Consider the following 23719-nt stretch of genomic DNA (forward strand, 5'->3'; position numbering starts at 1 on the left):
CCAATCAGAAGCACTACCCATGCATCGAGGGTCTCAATGGGGTTAAGCGATAGGCGTAAAACGGTCAAAAATTTAGCCGATAGCCGTAAAAATTGAAAAATTTTAACCGTTAGCCGTAAATAGGGTAAAAAAGAGTTAACCGTAAAAGAAAGTGTTCCCTAGATTTGCTACTTTTAAGGAAGGTACTAAACTCACTTATGGTTGCGTTTTTTATTTCCCGGCTAGTGTGACTCTGTACGCACGTTAGGCGAAGCGCCTTAACCAAGACCTAGGCTCTATCCGGCGCTCTCTCGGGGAACTAATTTTTTCCATAGCGAAAGTGTGGCTTCTTTCCGGAGGTCGTGGCCTCGAGACACTAGTGAAACAACACGCAGAGATGTCACTGTTTGTAAAACACGTTGCCAATAAACAAAATTTCCCTGTTTTTCTCTGACTCTACGGTAGACATTGCCATGCCTAGTCCCTGTACGGCGTCTTCCCACGCAATCTCGGTCAAGGCGTTTCGGTGGCGAACCCGCTCGGACCACGTGACCCGAAATGCGTTAGCCGCGCAGAATAATGCGGCCTACGGACAAGGCAACGGCAGACAGACGTTCCGTACAGTCCGTCGCCGTCATTAAAAACACTGGACACGGGAATTTTGTAATTGGCCGTTTTCACAATAGAGCTAGAAATGGATCATCCGTCTGACACTAGCCTGTGTAAAGTCGCGTCCTCCCCACAGACATCTCTTCTCCGATTTTTTCTGAGGGGAGGTGGTGGCTATACACAGGCTATCTGGAACGGATAATCCCGTCTTCAGAAGTGAGGCGGATTGTTCATTCAAACTTAAAACTATTCCATTTTCAAATTAAGACGTATTACCTATCTGACGCGAATCATCAAACGGATAACCGGTCTCACACGAATAATCCTTCTCTAGTGTGAAAACGGCCATTTCTGTTATAATGAATGTCGCGCCCCGACCTTGAGTTGGGCGTTCGCGTGTCTGCGTTTGCTTTTTCACAACGATTATTTTTAAATTGACTGTTGACATTTCTAAGTGTAAAATAATATTAGAAGTGGAATACTTTATAAAAAGTATAATCTATCAAATGTTAAAAATTTTTCAAAAGAATAGCTTATTTCATCCCGAGATGATCCGAAGAGCTTTATTCAAAAAAATACAGGTTAATTAATATTTAACTTTTTGAAACAAAAGAAGTTAATTTTTAACTTTTTCGTTAACCGTAACGGAAAAAAATTAACCGATAGCCGTAAAAGAGCCAAAATTTTAGCCGATAACCGTAAAAGCCACCACCCCATTGAGACCCTCTACCCAGATCTGGGTGGTGAAACGACACTAGTATGGAATTTCGGCGTCCGTTCGTCAGTCATTTTGCTGGGAAATATTTGGCGTCGCAAAATGCCAGCTATTTTCTGGGGCGAACAAATTGAATTCGTAGGAGTAATAAGAAGTTTCCGTTTTTGAGTCGGTGAATTCTGAAGGTTAAGGTAGAATACTTTTAAAATGTCAAACACGACTTCCACACGTAAATAAGCGTAATACTTCTTTTTACTCTCGTAACTAGAAAACTTCTCCCTTTTTCAAAATACAAGTAAATGTTACCCTATGTTCCTTTTTTCATTGAAATATATACCCCATAATTAATTTTCAAACCACTGCTGTCATATTATAAAATCGTTCCTATGAAAAACATGTACCAAAATATAATCCGTTACTAGTATAGAATTGCTAGAAATGGCACCTTATAATTATCATTTGGCAATTAAATTATATTACATTTCATCATAATTATTACTGGCTGTAAGCTTTGTTGTTTTCTATTTTACACCTTTTTTACGACGAACATGAGTAAAAATAACTATTTTATTGCTCTCAAAGCAATGTTGACCTCTCAAGAACTCAACAGCTAGTAGCAATAACTTTCAAATTTCTATTCGCAGGGTGTCAGTTATATTTTTTATGATATCTCTCTGTAAGTATTGGATCTGCGGATAGCCAGTAGGCCATTTGCACGATGGCGTCATTTTACTATTATGACCAGAATACTTTTCGTTTTTCCTTTCATTTTAAAATTTGGTATTATCAGCGAAGTTTAAAGAACAAAAACCCTAATTTGCACAAGAAATCAAAACCCTGAAAGATTCTGGTCGTAGTAATAAAATGACGTCATCGTATAATTCGCCACTTTAGAAACGAGAAAGGTGACTGGAGCCGAAATCCGTCTCGCAATTGTTTCTGGGATGGTTACGCGGCGGTCAGCTATTGGCCAATTTTTCTCCCTGTCGCCAGAAACAGTCCCAGAAGTCTTTGGGAAACTTAATTCGGCCCAGTTTCCTTTCTCGTTCTAAAGTGGCAAATGAGGTGAATTTTACTTTGTTCACGCGTTTGTGTCTTTCGCGACTGATTGAGGTTACACACGAATCATCAAGTGGGAATAAATGAAATTTGCAAAACCCGCAATTAATCGTAAGAATGTCATGTCAATTTAAAACTTGCGCTTTGCGCACATATGTTACTTAACAAGAAGAGGAACAAGAACAGATGATGCGTACCGTATTCCCGCCATATCATTGTCACGCAGGGGCCATATTGGCTCCTGTGTCACGCTAAGGGGTCATTTGCAGTCTTCCGTTTCCATGGACGTAATAAGTCCCAGTTCAATATCTGGGAATAGCTATCCATTCTCGAATTTTCTCAAAGAAACACACCAACGTTAACTATTCATGCAAGTCAAGGTTGTTTAAAATTCAAGTTTTCTAAAATTTTGTTGTAGCTGATCGCAATAAAGACACCACCGAAACAATGGTATCCAGACAAATGGCAACTTCAAAACCTCTCAAAATGTCGTAATAAATAATCTTTGCCAATCACAAAGCCTTGCTATGTGAAAATTCATTATCTACAAAAATAACTGGTTCATTTTTTTTCCTGTACAAATTTCAGTCTTTTTTGTTTCAATATGTACAATTTGTTGGACTCGGGTTAAACGCCTTAGTTCACATGAGCCGAACCTAAAGTTAATAAGCAAAAGCTGTTGCTGTCACACATTACGATTCGGTTCAGCTCATGTAAATAAGGCGTTTGACCCGAGCATTATCTCCTACGAATAGGCTCTTTGCGCCGTCACGCAACGCTCCTCCCCAGCAGAGTTGTGTGACGATTCAGAGAACCAACCAGGCTGTCATCTTTGGCTGGAATGTAATTTTAGGGTTCTACTGTGGAAGGGTGGGCAGATAAAGGATTAATATCAGCCTAAGTGTTACACTTAAGGATTCTCATGTCGGTAATGCTACGTTTGATCTCTCTGAAGTTCAATTGCGGTCGGTGACATGTTCAAACATGTCATCCAAATGTTCATGCTTTGCTCGCTTGGAGCGTTCATAGTGTACGTCCGATCTGGCGTGTCCACACAAAACAGGAAGTGACGTTTGTTCTTGCCGCAGTTCCGGTGTTCATAAACACGAGTGATCGCCTTGCAGCTGATGGCGCCTTTGGGGCTGTCTGCCTGTAAATTTAATTTAGTGTTAACAGATAGGTAACTGCTAATTAAGCACCATGGCCAATCACAACACCAGCTGACAATTAAACGAACCAATCATATCTCGAAGTGTAGCATGTACAAGCGCGGGAAAAACACGTGAAAGTAAGTCATAGTGGCTTCTGATTTTAGATCTGATTGGTTGAGAAAATGACGCGGGATTTTTTAGCCAATCACAACGCAAATTACAAAAGAGAATTGAATGAGAAAGCAAACACGTAATGAATTCTGCTCGTTGTAGTCAAATGTCGCCATCGTGAAAATGCCTTCAATTTTTCTAAAAATAGCGTGCATATCTGCAATTAAGTTTCTTAATTTACCACACCCGCAGTTTTGTGGATTTACCGAACATACTTCACTTAAAAACAAACGTTCAAATTAAAAATTGTACTGTACCTTCTCAGTTTCGAAGTAAGCTAAGTATTTCTTTGTGAGGTCAAGTACGAACCACCGCTTTTTCCAACTTTTTCGAACCTCTAAAAAAACAAGAGAAAGGGAGCTCTGTTGGAATGGATATTTCATACATAACAAAAATTCCTGTGTAAATCTTTTAATCTTGAACACGGGTGCCCTTTGGTGTAAACTCTGGCCTCGCACTCGACTTGCAAGTTAACAATAACTAATATTGTACTGGAAAAACTACATTTAACTGAGCGCGGTGAAATGACTTGAATAGCGCAATTCTCCAAGAGGATCGAAAGAGGACCAAAAAACAAAAGAACTTACGCCCTTGTTTAACCATGAAACCACAACACTGCGTGTCGGAAACGTGCACATCTCTGTCTGATTGATGGTCAATACCTGAAACGAAATGGATAATATAAAGGTACTTAAAGTAATTACAGTAACTAGGAACGGTTGTAAGCCGCTTAGGTAAGAGAAATCAAATGAGACGGTAGAGGTACTAGGGGTATTAGACAAGAAGTCTATAAGGAAATTTTTCGTTTGACAAGATAGCAGCTCACTAAATAAATTGAGTATCGCCTCGGCAAGGGGGAGGGGGGAGGACAAACTTAAAAACCCTTCCGTTCCCACTATCCCCTACGCCTCTTCAAATCATACTCTCCCCCCCCCCACCCCCCCCCCCCCCCTTCCCCCGCCTCCTACGGACGGACCGAAACTGTAGGGCAGGAATTGCCGTGTTCATAGCAAGTTGCATTAGACCTGAACATGTAAACTGAGTAATTGTGAAAGACAAGATACCACAGTTACAAGTTTCCAGGGTATCTGAAACAGAGTGATCCTAGAAACGAGGCTGGTTAGCTGTGACCATGCAATGTGTATACACGAACTGGTATTCAGAGCGGTAGGCGATACATTCAGACTTCCTAACTGTTGGCGAAATTTTACATACTACATACAAGAGGAATACACAAATTGCATTTTAAATGATACGGTTACATTCTGCTCTAGTCACCTGTACTGTCAAGGTACTCCTTCAAGCTGCTGTATTTCTCTGCAATGGGGTGGTTCCTCACATCATTAGCAGGCTCTTGTAAATCAAAAGGATTATGAAATAAGTTACAATAGTGATACTTATAAAACAATTTGAAAATAAAACAGTTTCTGTTCATCGAACACGGTAAGTAAGATATAGTCTGCTCCCTCGGTTTGAGTTTTAGCATCGGCGACGGCGACGGCGGCGAAAACGTCACTTTTAAAATAAATTAGCTTTTTTTATCAAACTTGGTCGAGTTTATTCCAATTCGCTGAAAATGTCTAATGTAAGCAAATTTCCCTGGAATTGATTTCTTGGGGACCTCAAGCAAGTTTAGAAAGAGAAAGAAAATTTCGTCGTCGCTTGTTGACGTCCTCCATAAAACGTGAAATTAGGCCTTTTTTACGTCGTAGTCGTGCAGTAACGGTAAAGAAATGTACAAAAAAGCGTGATGCACGTGCCAACCTGTTGTTTTGCTTAATAAACCTATTGCTGTTTTGACGTTCTCGTTGCCGTCGCCGTCGCCGTCGCCGTCGCCGTCGCCGTCGCCGTCATCGTTACTAAAGCTCCCTGGTGTCTCTTCGAGACGGCAACCTCCATAACATACACTTGTGGAGTTGTTCCCTCGGCAGTTTTTTAGTCATTTTTTAAGACAATTTTCAAAAGCTCCAGTCACGCTTGACAACCGTTCTAACAACTAGTCCCAAAATCTTGTTTCGCCGTTACAAGACAAGTTACGGGAAGCTTTAATAGCTGTTTATAGCCTAAATTGTGCGACTTTTTATGTTAGAGTTGAAATTGAGGGGAAATCGGCCGGAAACACCCTTTTGAGTTCAAAGTCTTTATAACAACAGCAAGTTAACCATGACGAGGGAAAAGATGACTGCAATGGTCACTGAAAAAAAAAGGAAGTGACAAGTATTTACCTTTATTTATTACGTTGAGGATTTGTTCTGTGTAAAATTTACTGCTTCCAACTCGACGCTTCGACGTCGCTTTCTTCGAAGCTCGTTTTTGGCGCATATTAACATCTAACATATCATCTAACGAACGACTACGGGTCATGCGTCTCTTAAGGGATAATGACGTCATTGATGACGAAAATGAATCCGGGTCCTCCTCGCCTAAGCTGGAGCCAAAACTCGCCCAGTGCCCGGATACATCAAGAGCGTGGTTGAGAGAACCGTTGCTGCCACTGTGAAGTGACCCAATAGGATCGTAAGAGTTTTTCTTTTGTAACGCACGAGATAAGGTAGCCGTGTGAATAGAAAGCGTTGAGGAAGTATCTTTGGAGTCGACATCCGCTAACTGATGTATCAGTTTAGAATATCTTTCTAACAGATCCTGAAAAAAAGAGGAAAGTTGGTCTTTCTCGACTTTCTCTTTTATGTAAACATTGATAAATGTCGAGTTGCTATACGCCTCTGAAACTGGTACAGAACTCAGAGCCTCGATTCCAGTGTAAACAAGAAATCTTGACATTTCGGGGATTACAAGCAGATGATGAGCCAGTGTGTTTTCTTTCAGCAAATTAGAAGTAAGTAAAAATCGGCCAATAGCTGACTGGCGCGTCCTCAGTAACCATCCCAGAAAAATTTGCGGGACGTAAATTCGGCTCCAGTTCTCTGCCTGTTTCTAAAGAGGCGGATGTAACATGTAATCGAACCAATTAATAAGTACAAAAGGAAATTTTTGTTTTTGAATTAGTCAATGATTGGTTATACTGTAATACCTGGTACTCGTTCTCCAGCTTGAGGGCCTGTATCTCAGCTGCTTTAGCAGCATCCTGCACGTGATCAGTACGGTACCGATTGACATAAAATGACGACCAAAGCTTTAGACAAGGTATCTTGTATTCAGGGTGCAGAACTCTAGGGGCAAAAACAAACAAGGACTCATTTTTATACAGCTCAGCACAACACCAACCACACAACGCACTAACTTGTTTTATTATATGGCTGAATCGTCGAGCGGGCAACTGAGATGAGGCAAATCCTGTGTTCTGAGTGGCTACCCGAGCGGGGCAAGATGGACCCATCTTGCCCGCTCCGCTCGGGATTTCCCGCGTTGGTCCCGCAAGAAACAGTTCTCCTATTGGCCATATAATAAATCTTTAATTGACCAATCTTGTTGGGTCAAGATGGCTGGATATACGATGATCAATATTCCTTCAAGACATTCTCAGCTACAGATCGCCCAATGTAAACAGTATTTGTTACGGTACTGGCTTCTCTTTCATTCAAGTGTCACAAGGTTTGTTTTTTTTTTCTGGTAGTTAACCGGCCTTACTACTGACTAAATTGTTTTAAGAGGGAAGCGTGCAACGAGCTTCACAAAAAGTCTGATTTATTGTTATAATTAAATGAACTTCAGATAAATTCAATACCTCCGGTGCTGGTTAAAATAGCGCTGATTGACAAATTTGTCAGGGTCTGACATTGAATTGACGTTAAGCCAGGTCCAGAGTGAAAGAGTTTTCTCCTCAATATCCTCCTGCAACGACAGAAAAATCTCTCAAGATTTTCTTCAGGCCATTTTGAACTTGCGCGAAGCCTGGGTCGCTCTTCTATCTAATTGCACCATGGGCTTGCTTTGGGGGGACGAATTATGACCTAGTTTCGCGCGCACCCTTGTAACTTGGAGAAGGAAACTGGGACGAGTTAACTTTCGCAACGACTTCTGGGAATGTTACAAGGAAGAGGAAAACAAATTGGCCAATAGCTGACCGGCGCCTCCCCAGTAAGTCCCCGAATACAATAAGCGACAGTGTCCCAAAACAGCCCCATGGTGCAGATCGTCACAACATCGACGCCCAGAGTCACATGCGACCTCAAAATGGCTCATCATTATAAGAAACAGTATCCAAGTAGTTTTACGTGTCAACAAAGCCCACATTGGCCGTTTTTATACTAAGGACGAATTATCCGTCTGGACAAACTTCGGTAAACATTTTGAAGTTCGTCTGGTTATGCGTCTCTAGTATAAAGACGGGCATAAGACGTATTATACCGTCTTTATACTCATAATTACACGCATAACCAGATGAACTTCATATGTTTGCCCAAGTTCGTCCAGGCGAATAATGCCACTGTAGTATAAAAACGGCCATTTATACTTTTCTGGGTTTGTTAGAAAAAGAAAAAAAAAACGACTACAGTCGAAATTCTCTAAAAGGGACACCTTAGTGACGTATCCTTAAATGGGGCTGACCACTGACCGCTTCCTTAAGAACAGCTAGCCGCTTACGAGAGCGTCTTCATTGTAATCAGTCGCAGAGGACTTTCAAAGTTCTCCCCGAAAAGACGCATTACACAAGGCAAGTACCACAAAAAACAAACTAAAGTGTGATCCTTGTATCTCGGTAGGTCAAACACAATGATGGTTATATAGAGAGTCACTGCTTTGCCCATTCACTTGTTAGTATTGAGGATTAACAAACAAAGGATGTCAAGTAAACGCACCTCATCTCGTTCTCTTTCGGAGTTGACAATAAAGGTTCCAAACCGAGATGAATACACGTGTTCTGCAATCACCTGCAAACACAGAAACAAAGGTTTTACAATTGCATTTGTTTATGAACTCAAGCGGGCTCGCGTAGACAAGACACGCGTAACCAGAGGATTTAAAAAGAAGAAAGACTTACCTCCAGTAATAGACTGTTGAACTGGAATGAAAACGGGAACTGTTGAAGCACCTGAAGAGAAATAAACGGAGACAGTTTTTTTATTGGTCATTTTTCCTAACCTGCGTCACTTTGATCAAAATTCACTTAATTTCACCGATGGTTTCTTGGTGTTGTGTAGGTGTGCAATCACAAAAGGACGTAATACAAAAGATTGACAAGACACCGAGAAACACCCAATTTATCCTCGTTATCTCGAACAACTTTCACCAGAGAAACCGAACAAACTTATTATAATACGACCATCTATAACTCTCACCGGCTCTGTCAGAAAATTCCTGTCATTTTTTCTTGAGTACAGGTAGTAACTGAAACTACTGTAATTTTTTATCCTAACCTACAAGGCTGACAACGGAAAGTGACGGATCGTGATTGGTCGAGCCGCGAGGGAAATTTGCTTCAACCAATGAGAAGCACCACCCAAATCTGGATAGACACGTCATCAGTATGGAATATCTGCGCTCGTTTCTCAGACGTCATTTGGCGGGAAAACCAGTGGTGACGTCGCGAAATGTCGGCCTTTTTTCTCAGGCTACGGTTTGTAGACACTATCACCTTACCTGCCAAACACAGTCTAACCACTGTAGAAAAACAGGGCTGTGTTCCTCTGGCGGTCGAGGGTAGAGGGTGCGGTCGTGAAATTTGTGACCAAACGACAACCACTCTTTCTGAATCAAAACCTACAGAGATACAGTTCGACATGTGGAGATATTAATCTTATGCTACAAACTCGGACAAAACTGTTGAGACAGTTCAACCTTTTTCTTACTTCTGCGGCATACTACCATCTCGTGTAAACAGAAACAGAAAAAGTAAGACCTTTCCCACCCCTAATTTACCTGAAATCCGCTTACAGTTCTGTAATATGGATCTAGCAACAGCTGCGCTAAACTGGCCACCTAGTAAACAAAGAATAAACCTCGTGAGTGCCAAAAGGTGTAGCCTGTGGACTGGGTTTCTTGGAGGGGGACAGGGCGAAGAGAGGGCGAGACAGCGTGTGCTTACGGGGACGACGATAGGAGACCCTGCTCAAAAGCTACACAACGTGTAGCACGAAACCCAAATGATGCAAATTCATGGCTATTTTTCCCATCTTTATGTAGTGATAACTTTTCCGCAAAGAACTCGCAGTAGCTCGCCGATAAATGGTATCACAATTCGACACAGTTAGAAACAACGTAGCCTATGTACAGACCCCCTCCCCTCAGGAAAAATCGGAGAGGGGAGGGGGTCCTTTACACAGACTAGAACAACGACGATTTCGTGGCGAAAAATCGCCAATAAAAGGCGCTAGTTTACGAGCGTGGTTTTTAAAATCGCGCTGAAAATCGTGTATCGTAGGTGACGTCAAATAGTAATCGTATAAAGCATCCAATTAATAGCCAGATTTCACCGTCCCTTTTCAGACAATATATAGTTTTCCATATAGTATGGTAATCTATGATAATGAGTTTTAGAAAATTTAAGCCATGGACAAAATTGAACCACAACATATATACTCCCAAAGAATCATGGCTATTTTTCCCATCTTTATGTAGTGATAACTTTTCCGCAAAGAACTCGCAGTAGCTCGCCGATAAATGGTATCACAATTCGACACAGTTAGAAACAACGTAGCCTATGTACAGATCCAATTAATAGCCAGATTTCACCCTCCCTTTTCAGACAATATATAGTTTTCCATATAGTATGGTAATCTATGATAATGAGTTTTACAAAATTTAAGCCATGGACAAAATTGAACCACAACATATATACTCCCAAAGAATCAGTGAGGAAAAGTAATGGCTGTTATCAACGCACCTGAGCCGTTCTGTCAATACCATCTTCGTAACTGACTAATACACACGATTTGTCACACTCCATGGCAACTGAAATTTGAGTGGCAGTTTGGAGAAGTTCACTGATTTGACTCAGCCAATCAGCGTCATCCAAAGAGGAATGCCATTTACTATCATCACTGTAATAAGAAATGAAAGTCGAGCTGCGTGTCAATCACTGAGTCTTCTTTAATCAAGGTTATATTGAACCTGTGGGGGGGGGGGGTGGGGGTGTTGGTACAACTGCACAATCCCAGGCCTATCGCAGCTTACCCTGACAAGTGGCTACCTTACTTCAAATACTCGACCCAAAAAACAACGCGGCGCTTCTATCAAAATCATAATGCTTTTTGATACGGCCATTTTGCCAGGGCGTCGCTTATTTGTAAGTCCATTAAATCACAAGTCTAGCAGAAACGACGCCATCGAGACGAATGATGATTCGAGTATGGTGCATATTTTTAGTATTCAGCCAAAACAACCGAGGATGAACCGAATGATGATTCGAGTATGGTGCATATTTTTAGTATTCAGCCAAAACAACCGAGGATGAACCAAATAACATTCGCCCCTTCAAAGGCGAAAAACTGGAGCCGGAATGTGTCCCGCTATTGTTTGCGGGATCGTTACCGGAAACGTGCCGGTCAGCTATTGGCCAATTTTTTTCCCTGTCTTAGTAACAGTTCCAGAAGTCTTTGAGAAAGTTAACTCGTCCCACTTTCCATCTCGATTCAAAAGTGACGAATTGTTGATCTAATGACAAAATACCTACCCTCTATTTGAAAGCACCGCTTGTAGCTTGTACGCACTCTGTTTGACTGCTTTAAAATCAGGTAAAGCATCAGCGTATATGAATTTGGTGTTCGGATAAAAGAAGGCTGCAAGAATAATATTCACGGTAAATGTTAAACTTTGAAAATGCTGTGCAGTGAAAATACTCCTCATTATGAACTGAAAAATAGTAAGTACAGGGGGCATTTTCAAGTCACCAAGAATACTTTGATGTCTGTCTTTTTTTTCTTTCTCTTACTTATCAACAACTCCTGCTTAATCTTTTGGAGGCCTTCACTGTTCAGTTTGTAATAATCACGAAAAATGTACCTACATGCACAAAACTGTGCGCCATATTGCTCAAAACAAACAACACAATTTTCCCGTGACGTCATCCGTATGTCTCTTCTGAGGCCCTGATTGGGTAAAATTCGACAAGCGACATCCGGGCCTTGAGACAGTGACAAAATACAGCTGAAATGACGACAAACGACACGAGGCGTCACTAACAAGGACAATCGCAGATACAATAGTAAAATATCTAGAGGGACAAGGCTTCCTCTTTAATACGCCGCGAAATGAAAGGTTTAAAATTCAGGCTAAGGACATACAAACCCCCTTCCCCCAAAGAAGGCCTCTGTACTCAAACAGATTATAGGCAAAGAAAAAACACAGAGCGCGTAGTTTTCAGTGAGTATATCAAATATGATAGAGCATACAAGTTTTCAGTACAGTCTATTTACACACTTTCGCCTTCTTCTGGAGTAAGCTGTCCCGTCATCTGTGTCTGAGAAGAGTTAAGTAAACCACCCCCAAACTGCCGAACTCTGAGAAAGCAAACGAAAAGCTATAGTTATTGTAATTGGACTGTATCTCGTAAAAGATTAGAGGACAACAGTGCACCGTGTCCTCTTAACTAACGCTATGGGTCTACTTATGATCTTACTGTCACTCACCCCACGTATAATAGGCTGATTTAGCAACAGAACGGGAACGTCAGTTGACGACGGCGCGCGCAAATCAAACAACTGGCTTGACCAATGGCTGAGCGGCAAATTGGGCACCAGAAGTCGAGTTTAGTCCTTTCCGCTCGCTTTCCTGTCGTCAAACGACGCTCCCGTGCTGTTGCTAAATCAGTCAAATATATATGATGTGAGGTGATGTAGATGTATAACAGAGAGGTAGCGACATACCAAACCTCCCACGAACTTTTCACGTTATTTCCGAACAGTGGTGTTCCATGGTACTTTTGCGTTTTCTTATAATAGGAGGATGATGAAGGAGACAAGACGAAAGGCTTGTCATGGACCATCATCTGAACCAAGACAGATATTCACCTGGCAACGGTTTTTCTCCCACTGAAGAAGGGTCATAAACCCGAAAAGTTTATGTTTTTTTAAAAAACATTTGACACTTTCTGGTATTTCTTTACCAAATATCACCTCATCAAATATTCCCCTGTCCTACCATCTTTTTGAAAACGCGGCTTTGGGGATAAAGTGTGAGAATTAAGTTGATTATAGTGCTCTCCGGTCCATCACATTCGATTATGTAAGTTCATGCAGTAAACAAAATTATTAAGCCCTGATAATATGAATTAGTTTCAGAATCAATAAAAAATGACAAAGAAACACATACTGCTCTGTAAAAACCACAAGCTTGTTGGTGGCGGCCTCGCTGCATGAACTGACAGCTATAAGGTACTTTTCATCAGCCTGGCATCTTGAGTCTCTCAATCCTCTGGGTAACATAAAGGAAAAATGACCGTTCATTGTACAGTTACAACGCTGCCAGGACCATAAATGAATTGCGGTCGTTTCGCCCGAAAGTCAATTCGCCCAAAGGCGTTCGCTAGGACTTAAGTAGATTCTCCCGATGACATACAACACTCTACAACATGGTGAACCTAGTTCTCCGAGATGTTATTTTAGTTAAACTTTGATTCCACATGTGCAGTCACTGTCTTTCCATGCTTATTCCTTTTTCTCAGGCTTAAAGAACGACAAATACATAACACATCGGGCGAATCGACTAGGTCTGGGCGAACTGCCATCGGGCGAAACGACCCGATACACCATAAAATGTGTCCTTATCATAAAGTCAGTAAAGAAACCAATAACGCCTGTCTACTCGGTAACCGGCCAAGTCGCCCCAAAAGTCATCTAGCCCGAAGTTTTGTCGCCCAAAATCCGAGTTAAGTCGCCTGAAATGCAGACTCATGTCGCCCGAATTTTACCAGGTGAAGTGCACAGAGAAACAAACTTAAATTTGTGTTTTTAAATACGGCTCGTTCTTATTACTATCATGACACGAAACAAGAGGTATCTCGTTCTTTATTCTTCGATGAGACGAAACAAGCGTGGTAAATGGTAGTAAGGATGCAACAATGTCGTTGAGTATGACACAATTTCGAGCCAGCATTTCGGGGGACTTGACTAAAACATTTCGGGCGACCGCCACGTCGGGCGACTTTACCGTAAACCGTCTGCTCTCTTATGCTCATTTACCCTCGGAAACCCGGGATGAGCTTATTGGGATAAGATATTTATGGCGAAATCAAGGCAGTCCACGGTGGGGAGGTACTCCCCCATATAAAAAAGGCAAGTTAATGTTTATTTGAAGTGGAAAAAACCTAACTAGTACATGCTTCATCCAAATACATGTAACTTGAAACTGTTAAGTTCCAGGCTTTATAGCTATTTGCCGGGGCTATGTGCCGCCGCGGTATGGTTTTTCAGCCGGGGTATGATTTTTAGAAGAATCACAGAACGGTTGAAACGTATTATAACACGTTTTGACTGCACTTGTTATTAAAATAAGACAATAATAACAATAATAATAATAATAATAATAATAATAAATATTTCACATACCTTCTAAATTGAGCGGCTGAAGATCTTAATAAAACTGCACCACTTTCCTGGTGTCTCCAACATACAGCTGGAAAACAGCCCTCTCTGAAGATGAAAAAATCCAGAAAAGCACACAATCATATTTCCATATTGACCCTTACTTCTCTGGTCTTATGACATGCAGCTCGATCAGGATATAATTAAGATTTTACCTGTGATACTTGGCCACCTCAGTTAGTTCCTCATTTGTCACCGATAAAGGGATAACTGTCTTCATAGGGTATTGCAATGGATGATTCTCTCCTAAAAGAACACAATAACATTACAAATTTATTGTACTAGCCAGGGCCTGTTGTTCAAAGCAGGGTTAAGATAACCCAGGGTTAGTGCGAAATTTGAATTCAGATACGAAAGCTTAAAAAGCAAATTCAGTTTTATTCTTTTTGCCTACAATTTGATGATCGGATGCTCTAAAAAGAAAAGAGAAAATTATCCGGGAAAATGCTTTTGATCAAAAGAAAAAAAAAACCGAGGTTAAAAGTTAACCCGGGTTAGCGCTAATCGGCCTTCGAACAATTGGGCCCAGTTGTTCAAAAAGTGGATAGCAATATGCACTGGATAAATCACCATACACTGAATAAGTATTAAGAAAACCAACTGCGTTACCCAGTGGATAAAAGATTTAACCAGTGAATAGCATTATTCATCTTTTGAACAGCTACAGTGCAGGTATAAATCAACATGACACATTGAACAGGTTTAGGCAAACTCAGACCAGGCTGTGAAGCGAAAGCTTCTTGAAAGCTTATAAGGCAGATACAGTGAGGTGATGAAGATTTTGATAGTTAGATGAAAAGAAGCCATGTGATGTTGAGTACAACAGCAACATCCACTCAATACAGACTAATGTACTTCCTAATAAAGAGTACAGCTAACTTTTACTTCACTGAGAATAAAAAATAACACTTACCAGATATCCTCCAGTTGTCTGTGTGAAACAGCTTTAATCTGTCACATTCTGCTACAAAGGATCAAGCACAATATTGACTTATTTATGATGAAAGGTAACTCTGCCATAACCTTTGTAAGACTATTTATTCACACATGAAACTGTAGTGCATGAAAGGAAATGATGGGGGCTTTCAATCAAGATTTGTATCAATCTCTCAATCTTGGTGTTACATGATCCCTAACTCATAAAAAGAAGTTACTGCCTGCGCTAATTAGGATTGTCACAAAAACCTTATTAATTAAGTAAAGAGATCTTGAACAGATACCGCAAAGTAAAACAATGTGTAACATACAATATTATTCTATTTTCACTTAAGGAATGGATTTCAGAAAGTGCTCAACTTTTCATAAGCAATAATTGAATGAGTTTGATCAGAACTTCACTCTCTGAATAGTTTAATTTTCTCTGACATTTTCGTCATTTCAATACTACCTGTTCAGATACTCTGTAACAAGAACACCTTGCCTGACCATTTTACTTACATTTAAAATCGTAGAAGTTAGGAGCATCTCTCCTGTCTAAAATATCGCATGACTTAGGCAGCAGAATAGCAGTCTTGTGAATAAAGGAAAATAACTTAGGAAACCCCTGCAAAAAAAACCAGATAAATTCAGGAACCATGAGTTACATTTTATGCACAGTGTACATGTCACCTCCAGATTCAACTTCTGGAGGCTTGTAGCATCTTGTGCAACTTATGAGAGGGGCCCTGTTATGGGTAAATATTTAATTCTGACAAGTGAGATGGCCTTGAAACAGAAGAAAGATAAAACACACAACACAAAGTATGATGATGATGATGATGATGATGATGATGATGATGATAACGATGAAGACAACAACAACAACAACAACAACAACAATGAAGATGATGATGGTGATGATGACAACGATAATGATGATGATGACGACAGCAACAACGGCAATGACGACAGAGACAAGACAATGATTATGATGATGATGATGATGACATTGATGATGACGACGAGGTTCCAAACTAATATTCATTATTCAACCAATATATTTTTTTGCACATCATTAATGATACCCTGCTCTGTAAATTATGTGGCTTACTCTTTTGGAATGAAGATGAATAGTTTTGATTACAGTTTCAGCATCACTAGTACTCTGAAGACCTAAACAGAACTGAAACAAAGAAGAAGAAGTGCCTTTATTTACCATACATTCATAAACATAACCTACCATAAAATTCCGAAAATAAGTCCCTCCATGTACAAGCCCCTCCAAATATAAGCCCCCCGAACTGGTAACGCAAACAACCTTCCGTTAATTAGCTCCTCCAAATATAAGCCCCCCGGGGACTTGCACTTGCTAAATTGCCCTCAAATACAAAGTAAAACAAAGCAAAAATGGTAAATTCACTTCTAACTATAAGGCTAGCCCAATCGATTTTGAAACGCAAATTTCCCTCCATAGATAAGCCCCTCCGAATATAAGCCCCTCCAAAAATAAGCTTCTCAAAAAGGGCCTTTGAAAAATATAAGCCCCGGGGCTTATTTTCGGAATTTTACAGTATTACATTATTACAAGGCAGGAGATCAAGCAAGCTCTGGTGAGCTTTTAGATGATTTCCGCTGTATTCTAAATAGTAGTAAGTAATATCAGAGGGCGGACTTCCTGATTTATGAACTGATATGAACTACAACTATTACAACTGTTTCTTAATCACATAGTCTTTGACTTTGGTCTTAAACATGTACAAAACAAAACAATTCTTTACATTCTCACTCAGCACAGTAAAAGACTCATACGTTTAAATAATTTACAATTCACAGTCCTATTGGTCAGATTATCCCTATTAATCTCTACCATAAACAAACTATCAAAATAGTTATGATATGTGCCAATCATCTACTTCATGTATGTACAGTGCTAAAAGCTGCTCTTGACTTTAATGTTACCGGCATTCAAAGCACATGTTGGAAACTCACAAGATTTTCAACACACATTTAAGGGGTGAAACTCAAATTGTTATCCTGTGTGTAATTACTTCAAAATTAACTACACAGCTTCTGAGAGCTCAAACATTAGCTTTTCATACCCTATATGACTGAATATTACTACAGAAGACTTCAAATCCATCCATTAAAAACATTTGCTTGTCTTTAGGCATGTTCTTCCTGGAAAACTTTTTTACATCACATATACTTGCTAAAGGAATGGATGCCACAATTTCATAATCATGGTCTGCAAGAGAGAAACAGAATGAACTTAAGTTTGCTTCAATCTTTCCTTTCACACCTCTGCTGGGGCTGACTTCTGAATATAAATAATGGCAATCAGAGAAGTCTACTTTTGGGCATTGTCCGACCAGCTGGCAAAATCTCTGTAAGGGTATATATATCTTACATCAGAGGTCAGCTTCCAGCAGGGAGAAAAGCTTTTTTTCTTGACCACCAATACAGCTGTCCTGAGGTCACATGCAAACCAGCAATAGCTACCTGTAAATACAAGTACAAAAACTCACCAACATGTTCAATGTTTGATAAAATATGTACGGGTCTCAGAGTTTGGAGTTTCAGGCTCTGATCAGCCAAACCAGGAAGAGCAGCAACTGTGGGAGTTTTTCTTATCATGGACTGAGAATGTCTCACCCCTCTAACGATTCCACTGGCTCCTTTGACTCTTTTGGACAGATTGTGTGCAGATAACCTTTAGACATAAGGAAAAATATTTGAATTAGATCTGAAGGACTTTGCTAAATACAAGGCCACAATAGCATGTATGTGAAATTCTGGAAGCTTTTAATTGAGACAGCTTCCCATCAATGTTTGCTTTTTTTTTGGCAGTTAGATTGTTTTGTGCAAATATCTCCACACTTTAGGGATGCAGTGACTAACAGTACAAAGCACTTTTGAGCACCAACAAAGCTCAGAAACATCAATGAACAAAGGAATGTGAGGAAAAAAGTACATAAAGCAAAAGAAGAAGTAACTGAGAACAACAACAATAATAAGTTTGGTCAAATTAATGTACAAGCAACATATTCCTATTAAATATTATTTCGTGAACTGATCATAGTTTTCTGATTTCTCTCACAAAACTAGAAAAAATGAAAATGTAATGGCTTTAATATGTACATGACCTTACGGCATTAGATTTTACTCCTTCTATGTGCATATAAGAAACTCAATAAATTAATTATAACTTTAATGTACTGGTTTCTGCATAGACCAGTAAACATGTACAACAAACAATACAATTATAGCATATCATTCTCAAGAACAGGTTTACAAGTAGAGTAGAACCCCGATAACTCGAACTTGAATAACTCAAACTCCCCACTAACTCGAATTAAGTCTAATTTCCCATGGATTTTACCCCACTCTTCAGTAATTTTCACTTGGTTAACTCAAACTCGGGTGACTTGAATTCTCCCCTAACTCAAGCTTGATAAAAAATTCATTGAAATTTACCCTCATAAATCAAATTCTTATTCTTGTTACTCTGGTCGGATGTCATCCCATTAACTATTATTCATTTTGTACCACCCAATGTTATCCTCCCCTGAGAGGTTAACACCCGCAAAAACACTAAAACTAACGTTGGTCAACACTACATCAATTTCTAATTCATTTTAATTAGTGAAACGAACTGATCAAGTTTTACCATAAACAATGCCTAATCGTGTTACCATTTCTGATGAAATAAGTTAAATTCGCACTGCACCATACACTGAAGTGCAGAAAAATCAGTAACTATCAATTTGTAACATGGCAAATTGAATTTCATTTTTGCAATCGACCCCATTCACTTGAAACCCAACTAACTCATTTTTTTGTTGTTTCCATTTAGAGTTCAATTTAACGGGATAATTTCTACTGTATGCTCCTTTTCTTACTTTCATTTTTTGTTTTTTCAGGGCTGCAGAATAAATATGCAGTTTGTATACCTTTTCATCTGCTTGGTTTCTGCGTCATCACAACTCCTGGCATTGTGCAATTTTGCACGGGGACCAAAAGACGTCTTTCTAGAACGGGTTTGATAGTAATGTCCTCGCCTTGCCACTTCCTCGGGTTCAGCTTCTAAATATTCATATTCTCCTTGTTCTAAATAGGACTACATACAACAAAAATTGAAAAAATTACACTAATTCATGTGAATTTATGCTTATATTTTTATTTCAATAATTGAACAAAAAACTTGTTCAGCCTGTATACCACCTATCCAAGTTTCCATTACACTATATGAGAATATTTCAATACCTGGGCATAACAGCCAGCAAAGATAATCCTGTATGTGGTGATATGGAGAATCCCTTGAGCAACATCATTAAAGGTGTCAACACAGGTCACTTGATCTTGCTGGGAAACTATCTGTTCCCCCGGCAGCAATGGAGGGTGAGTGAAGAACTTTTCATGCAATGTGAGTTTAGAGGGCTGCAAAGAATATTGTAAAACAATGAAGATTTAAAATAACAGAAAAAATTAAGGTGGAGTGAACTGACATCACACTCTGAAGTTCTATCAGTGAAAGGCTAAGGTAAACAAGAGATTTACGCAACTTTGGCTATTGATCCAAAATAATTTCATCAACCTGCACAGCAATACCCAGTGATGCCCAATCCAATCCCAGTCAGAATCGTGGGCTCAAATTTTCTCCAACCAGCCAGGTTCCTTTGATTACATTTACAGGTCCAGTTTTTAACCCCCCCCCCCCGGTTACACAAGTAGTTTCATTTCTCCTACCCCCCCCCCCCTTGCCCCAATCTTCACATGGTTCTGCGATTCACATATTTCTTGTTCAAACTAATATTTTACTGTAATACTTGCAAAGAAATAGAGGATCATTCGTTCAATCAACAGTAATATCAATCCTATAAATTCTTTTAGTGTTCTGCATTCAGACTGCAGACATAATGCTTTTGACTATGCTTATGTTGTAGTTCAAGTGTTATTTTATCCTTGGTTTAAATTTTATTTGCGTTTGTTTTGGGGTATGGTAATGTATGATAATGAGTTTAAAACAAAGGGAAATAAAATTTGAACCAAGGATAAAACTGAACCACAACACTTACATTGGCCCCATCCAGTGTGTGTACGTGTTACAATCAAGTCAAACTTAAATAGGTTAATAATTCCTTTGTCTCCTAGCCCTAATTCATGAGTAATAGTTATTATTCATGAATTAAGGAAAAAGAGAATCAACCTAGGTTAAAAAAAATTTTGACCTGAATTTAATTTTGACCTATAACATATGTACATGTACACTGTACATGTTATGCATTCCCATGCAATGCAAAAGCATGTGGTTCTCTTTAAAGTTACCAAGCTAAAGCTATATCATTTTTATTAAAGGTTGCTGGTTATTTCACCTCGTGGGATCGATACCTTAAAGGTAGTTATGCTGTAGATAACGTGTACATGTAGCAGAATAAAGGTTATCGGGAAGAATCAAGGTCAAAACAATACAATCCTTGAAATGATGTATTCAACTGATCCACATTCACCAACTTCAACTAAACACATGGAGTAAAATTCTAAACATGTTACATTCTGTAAATAATATAATGTCACACAATTCATAACATTCATACATGTACATGTGCAACGTCATGTATTTGCCCCTTAATTATAAAGAATTGGTTAATGTCAACAGATCTTTTGGAAGACACTAAAAGATGGCTCTTACAGATGTAGCACTTCAAAACAGGAATCACCTCTGATAAATTAAAGATTAAATTAACCGTAGAGGAGGTAGATAACAACTCTTAAAATGTTTTTTTACCTCAAAACAACCTCCATTTTGATGTAAATAACACTGAAATCCTGTACTCCTCATTTTCACAAAAACAACAAAACCCAGCTTGAGTTATCTTGCCCATTAGACATGTCAAAGTGTCTTTGAAGTTCAATGCAACTTCAAGATCAGACATCTTTGTCTTCTCATGACCACATTGTGACAATTAATTTACTATTAATAAATGTTGACACGAAAAAAACCCATTGATGTTAAGTTTAGTTTCGTTGCATAAGTTTCTATCCTTGGCGAATGACCAAAGAAGGATCACATTTCCTTGGGAAAACAAAGATCTGTGGCAAGAGACAATTTAAAGTAACACAAGAGTGTAAGATTATCCTTTGTAATCCAGGGTAGCCATGGAAATACCCACTATTTTAAAAGAGGGGTCAATGATCCATGTCGTGACCCTTTCTAACCCTCAAAGCCCCAGAAAAGACCAAATCAATTTTCTCCTAACAATTATCCATACATCCTCAAGAGAAAAGGTAACAAGAATTAATAAAATTGTTGCCAAAGGGAAATGCTTTGATCTATTATCAAATGCTCTCACTTAGTACTTTAAGGAAATTTATGCATGGAGATCAGGCTGGATTTTGTATGTGGATATGGGAGCTTTTTTATTTTTTGAATCACAGGGCTGTCACGCGATATAAACCCGGAAATGACATACTGTACTTAGAAGGCAACAAAGCCACCGGAAAAAAAAAAACCTGGCATGTAGTGGTGTACAGTGCAGTCTTGCTGGTCTACTGAAGGGAAAATCTTTCAGCACTGATGTGCTTCTATCAAAAGAAACTTCAATCACATTAATTGCCACTCAAACTGAAAATCTGTTTTTTGGCCACCCATGTACATGCACACACAGAAAAAAAAGAATGTTTCCAATTATTATCACTAGAAACATTTCGTAAGGTCTCAGCAGTCTCATATATTTAACATTTCTCTGGAAAGTAAGTTTGCCCTTTGCTGTTTTGTTTTTGTCGGTCATTCTTGTGAAATACAGCAGCCATTTTCAATGTAAGCTTCACTTATGTAACATGAGGTGACCCTACATTTTTATAAATGACTCCAACCGTTGATTGACAGTAGGAGTAATCAAAATGGTTGACAAAGGAAAACTCAGAAGAACTTGAGCCCAGCAATCACGGCAATAATTCTTCAAAACACTCCTCAAAAGGACACAAGACACAACATTCTTGAGCTCAAGGACATGTACTTGTCCCCTTTCCTTCACTCAATGTTGATTTTAAGATTCATATTTTAGGCATAAACTTCTTTAAAAAAGAAACAAGAAAAATAATTTATTATGATCGAGACTGAAGGTCCTCATTATTGCCTCTGTAACTAAGTGGTTAGATCACCCAATCAGTATCTGGGAGGTTGCAGGTTCATGGCATATTAAGCATTATTTATTCCCTGAGCTCAAATTGTGTTTTTTTTTTGTGCATTGCCAGCCAGTTTCTTTCTACTTTCCACGACAATTTGCCCAATATATTTCTATTAAACATCATTTTGAAGTCATCATCTAATCTTCACTTAATCCATCACTGATCCTACCTAATCCATGCAATGGTTTGTCATTTGATGGTCTATTCTAACTTCTGCCAGTCGCTTTATTGCAGATTAAATCAATCAGTTAATTTAAAACCATATTAAAATCTAGCCATCATGTCTCATTTTCAAGTTTTGTAAGTTCTGTTTGTCAGTATTGTCAGTTTTAATTTTTTTTTATTTCATTTTTATCATTATTATTATTATTATTATTATTATTATTATTATTTTGCTTTGTTTTTGCATATTTGATCTCTCAAATATTTATACACGTACATATAACATACAAAATTTGTATCGCTATATTAACAAACAAAATAATGACATTGTGTAGATTGCTTCACTAAGTTGCAGGAGTGCTTGATACAAAATAATATATGCAGATGATGATCATTTACTGTGTGACACTTAAGTAACAGTCTTACAGTTTTCAACCTTTAAATCTGTATGTATCTGTATATTGATATAAATTTATTAAGCCCCCTCATTGTAAATCAGCAGCTTCATGTTTTAAATCATAGGCAGCTTAAGTAAACATAATAAATTTAAGCTTCTAGTTTAAATATAAATATAAGCTTAAAGCATTAAAATTCTTACAAATTATTTCAATTTGTAAGGACTAATAAAGCAGCATTCCATCACATATTTTGAGATAACCTGTATTGCTACATCTTAATTTAATACTTCGACTCATAACTTTGCAAATCAATGAACTGACACCGACTCCTATACACGATGTGTTAGAAAAAATATTTAATGCATGTGTTGCAATCTCCTCAGGAACTAAAAATATTTATGATTCTTCATGTCTGTCATTAAAAAAAGATTATCGATGATGAACTCTAGATCATAACCAACGTAACTCGAAACAAACATTAAAAGGAACTCGTTCTGATATTGCTTAAAATGTTTATAAAGGGTAGCTCAAAAACAAAAAAATTGCAACAGTCTTACTCTTACGGAACGAATTTAGCTTTAGAAGGAAAGTTACTGGCCAGATCAGCAAATGATCAGCTGTTAATCTTCTTCATAATATTTTTACTTCGCTATGTACTTACCACAACAGTGGAGGAAGGAGCTTCATCGAAAATTTTTTGCAGCTGTTCAAGTCTTAGTGACTTTCTTTCCATAACCTTCCCCTAAATGTCCTTGTTTCTCGAAATGTCTGTGGGCATTTTTTAGCCTCCCTCGATTTCCGCTGAAGCTAATACTGAAATATTGCAATGCCTTCCGCCATCTTACTCTTCGAGATATCACGTGACAAAATAAATGTAGAACTTGGAAT

At 38.8% G+C, this 23719-nt stretch overlaps 1 protein-coding gene across 3 annotated transcripts; it reads right to left on the minus strand.

The window, feature by feature from the left end:
• Nucleotides 1–1817: 1817 nt before the first annotated feature.
• LOC140944271 (phosphatidylinositol-3-phosphate phosphatase MTMR1-like) lies at nucleotides 1818–23700 on the minus strand. 3 transcript variants are annotated; one of them, XM_073393406.1, is made up of 25 exons: nucleotides 23493–23700; nucleotides 19347–19520; nucleotides 19034–19200; nucleotides 17609–17793; nucleotides 17183–17328; nucleotides 16195–16266; nucleotides 15603–15708; nucleotides 15079–15129; nucleotides 14321–14411; nucleotides 14130–14213; nucleotides 12895–12996; nucleotides 12004–12083; nucleotides 11258–11363; nucleotides 10469–10625; nucleotides 9505–9564; nucleotides 9226–9345; nucleotides 8627–8677; nucleotides 8445–8516; nucleotides 7370–7476; nucleotides 6716–6854; nucleotides 5910–6327; nucleotides 4963–5037; nucleotides 4272–4346; nucleotides 3942–4021; nucleotides 1818–3512 (listed from the first exon to the last, which is right to left on the minus strand). In XM_073393406.1, the coding sequence occupies exons 1-25, from the start codon at nucleotides 23562–23564 to the stop codon at nucleotides 3297–3299; spliced, it is 3006 nt and encodes a 1001-aa protein (XP_073249507.1). In that variant the 5' UTR covers nucleotides 23565–23700; the 3' UTR covers nucleotides 1818–3296. The 3 variants fall into 3 exon arrangements, with proteins under 3 accessions (XP_073249507.1, XP_073249508.1, XP_073249509.1); XM_073393407.1 differs by lacking the exon at nucleotides 23493–23700 and adding an exon at nucleotides 20869–21124; XM_073393408.1 differs by lacking the exon at nucleotides 9226–9345.
• Between the last annotated feature and the right edge of the window lie 19 nt (nucleotides 23701–23719).

The sequence above is a fragment of the Porites lutea genome, chromosome 7 (genome assembly GCF_958299795.1).
Source record: "Porites lutea chromosome 7, jaPorLute2.1, whole genome shotgun sequence".
In the NCBI taxonomy this organism is placed as follows: Eukaryota; Metazoa; Cnidaria; class Anthozoa; order Scleractinia; family Poritidae; genus Porites; species Porites lutea.

Excerpts from the sequence above, each read along its gene's own strand:
- LOC140944271 (XM_073393406.1), bottom strand. The coding sequence starts at position 23,564 with ATGGAAAGAAAGTCACTAAGACTTGAACAGCTGCAAAAAATTTTCGAT. Across the intron at positions 17,794-19,033 it reads GAAACCAAGCAGATGAAAAG|GTTATCTGCACACAATCTGT; the intron begins GTATACAAACTG and ends TTATGTCTAAAG. Across the intron at positions 4,347-4,962 it reads GGAGTACCTTGACAGTACAG|GTATTGACCATCAATCAGAC; the intron begins GTGACTAGAGCA and ends ATTTCGTTTCAG.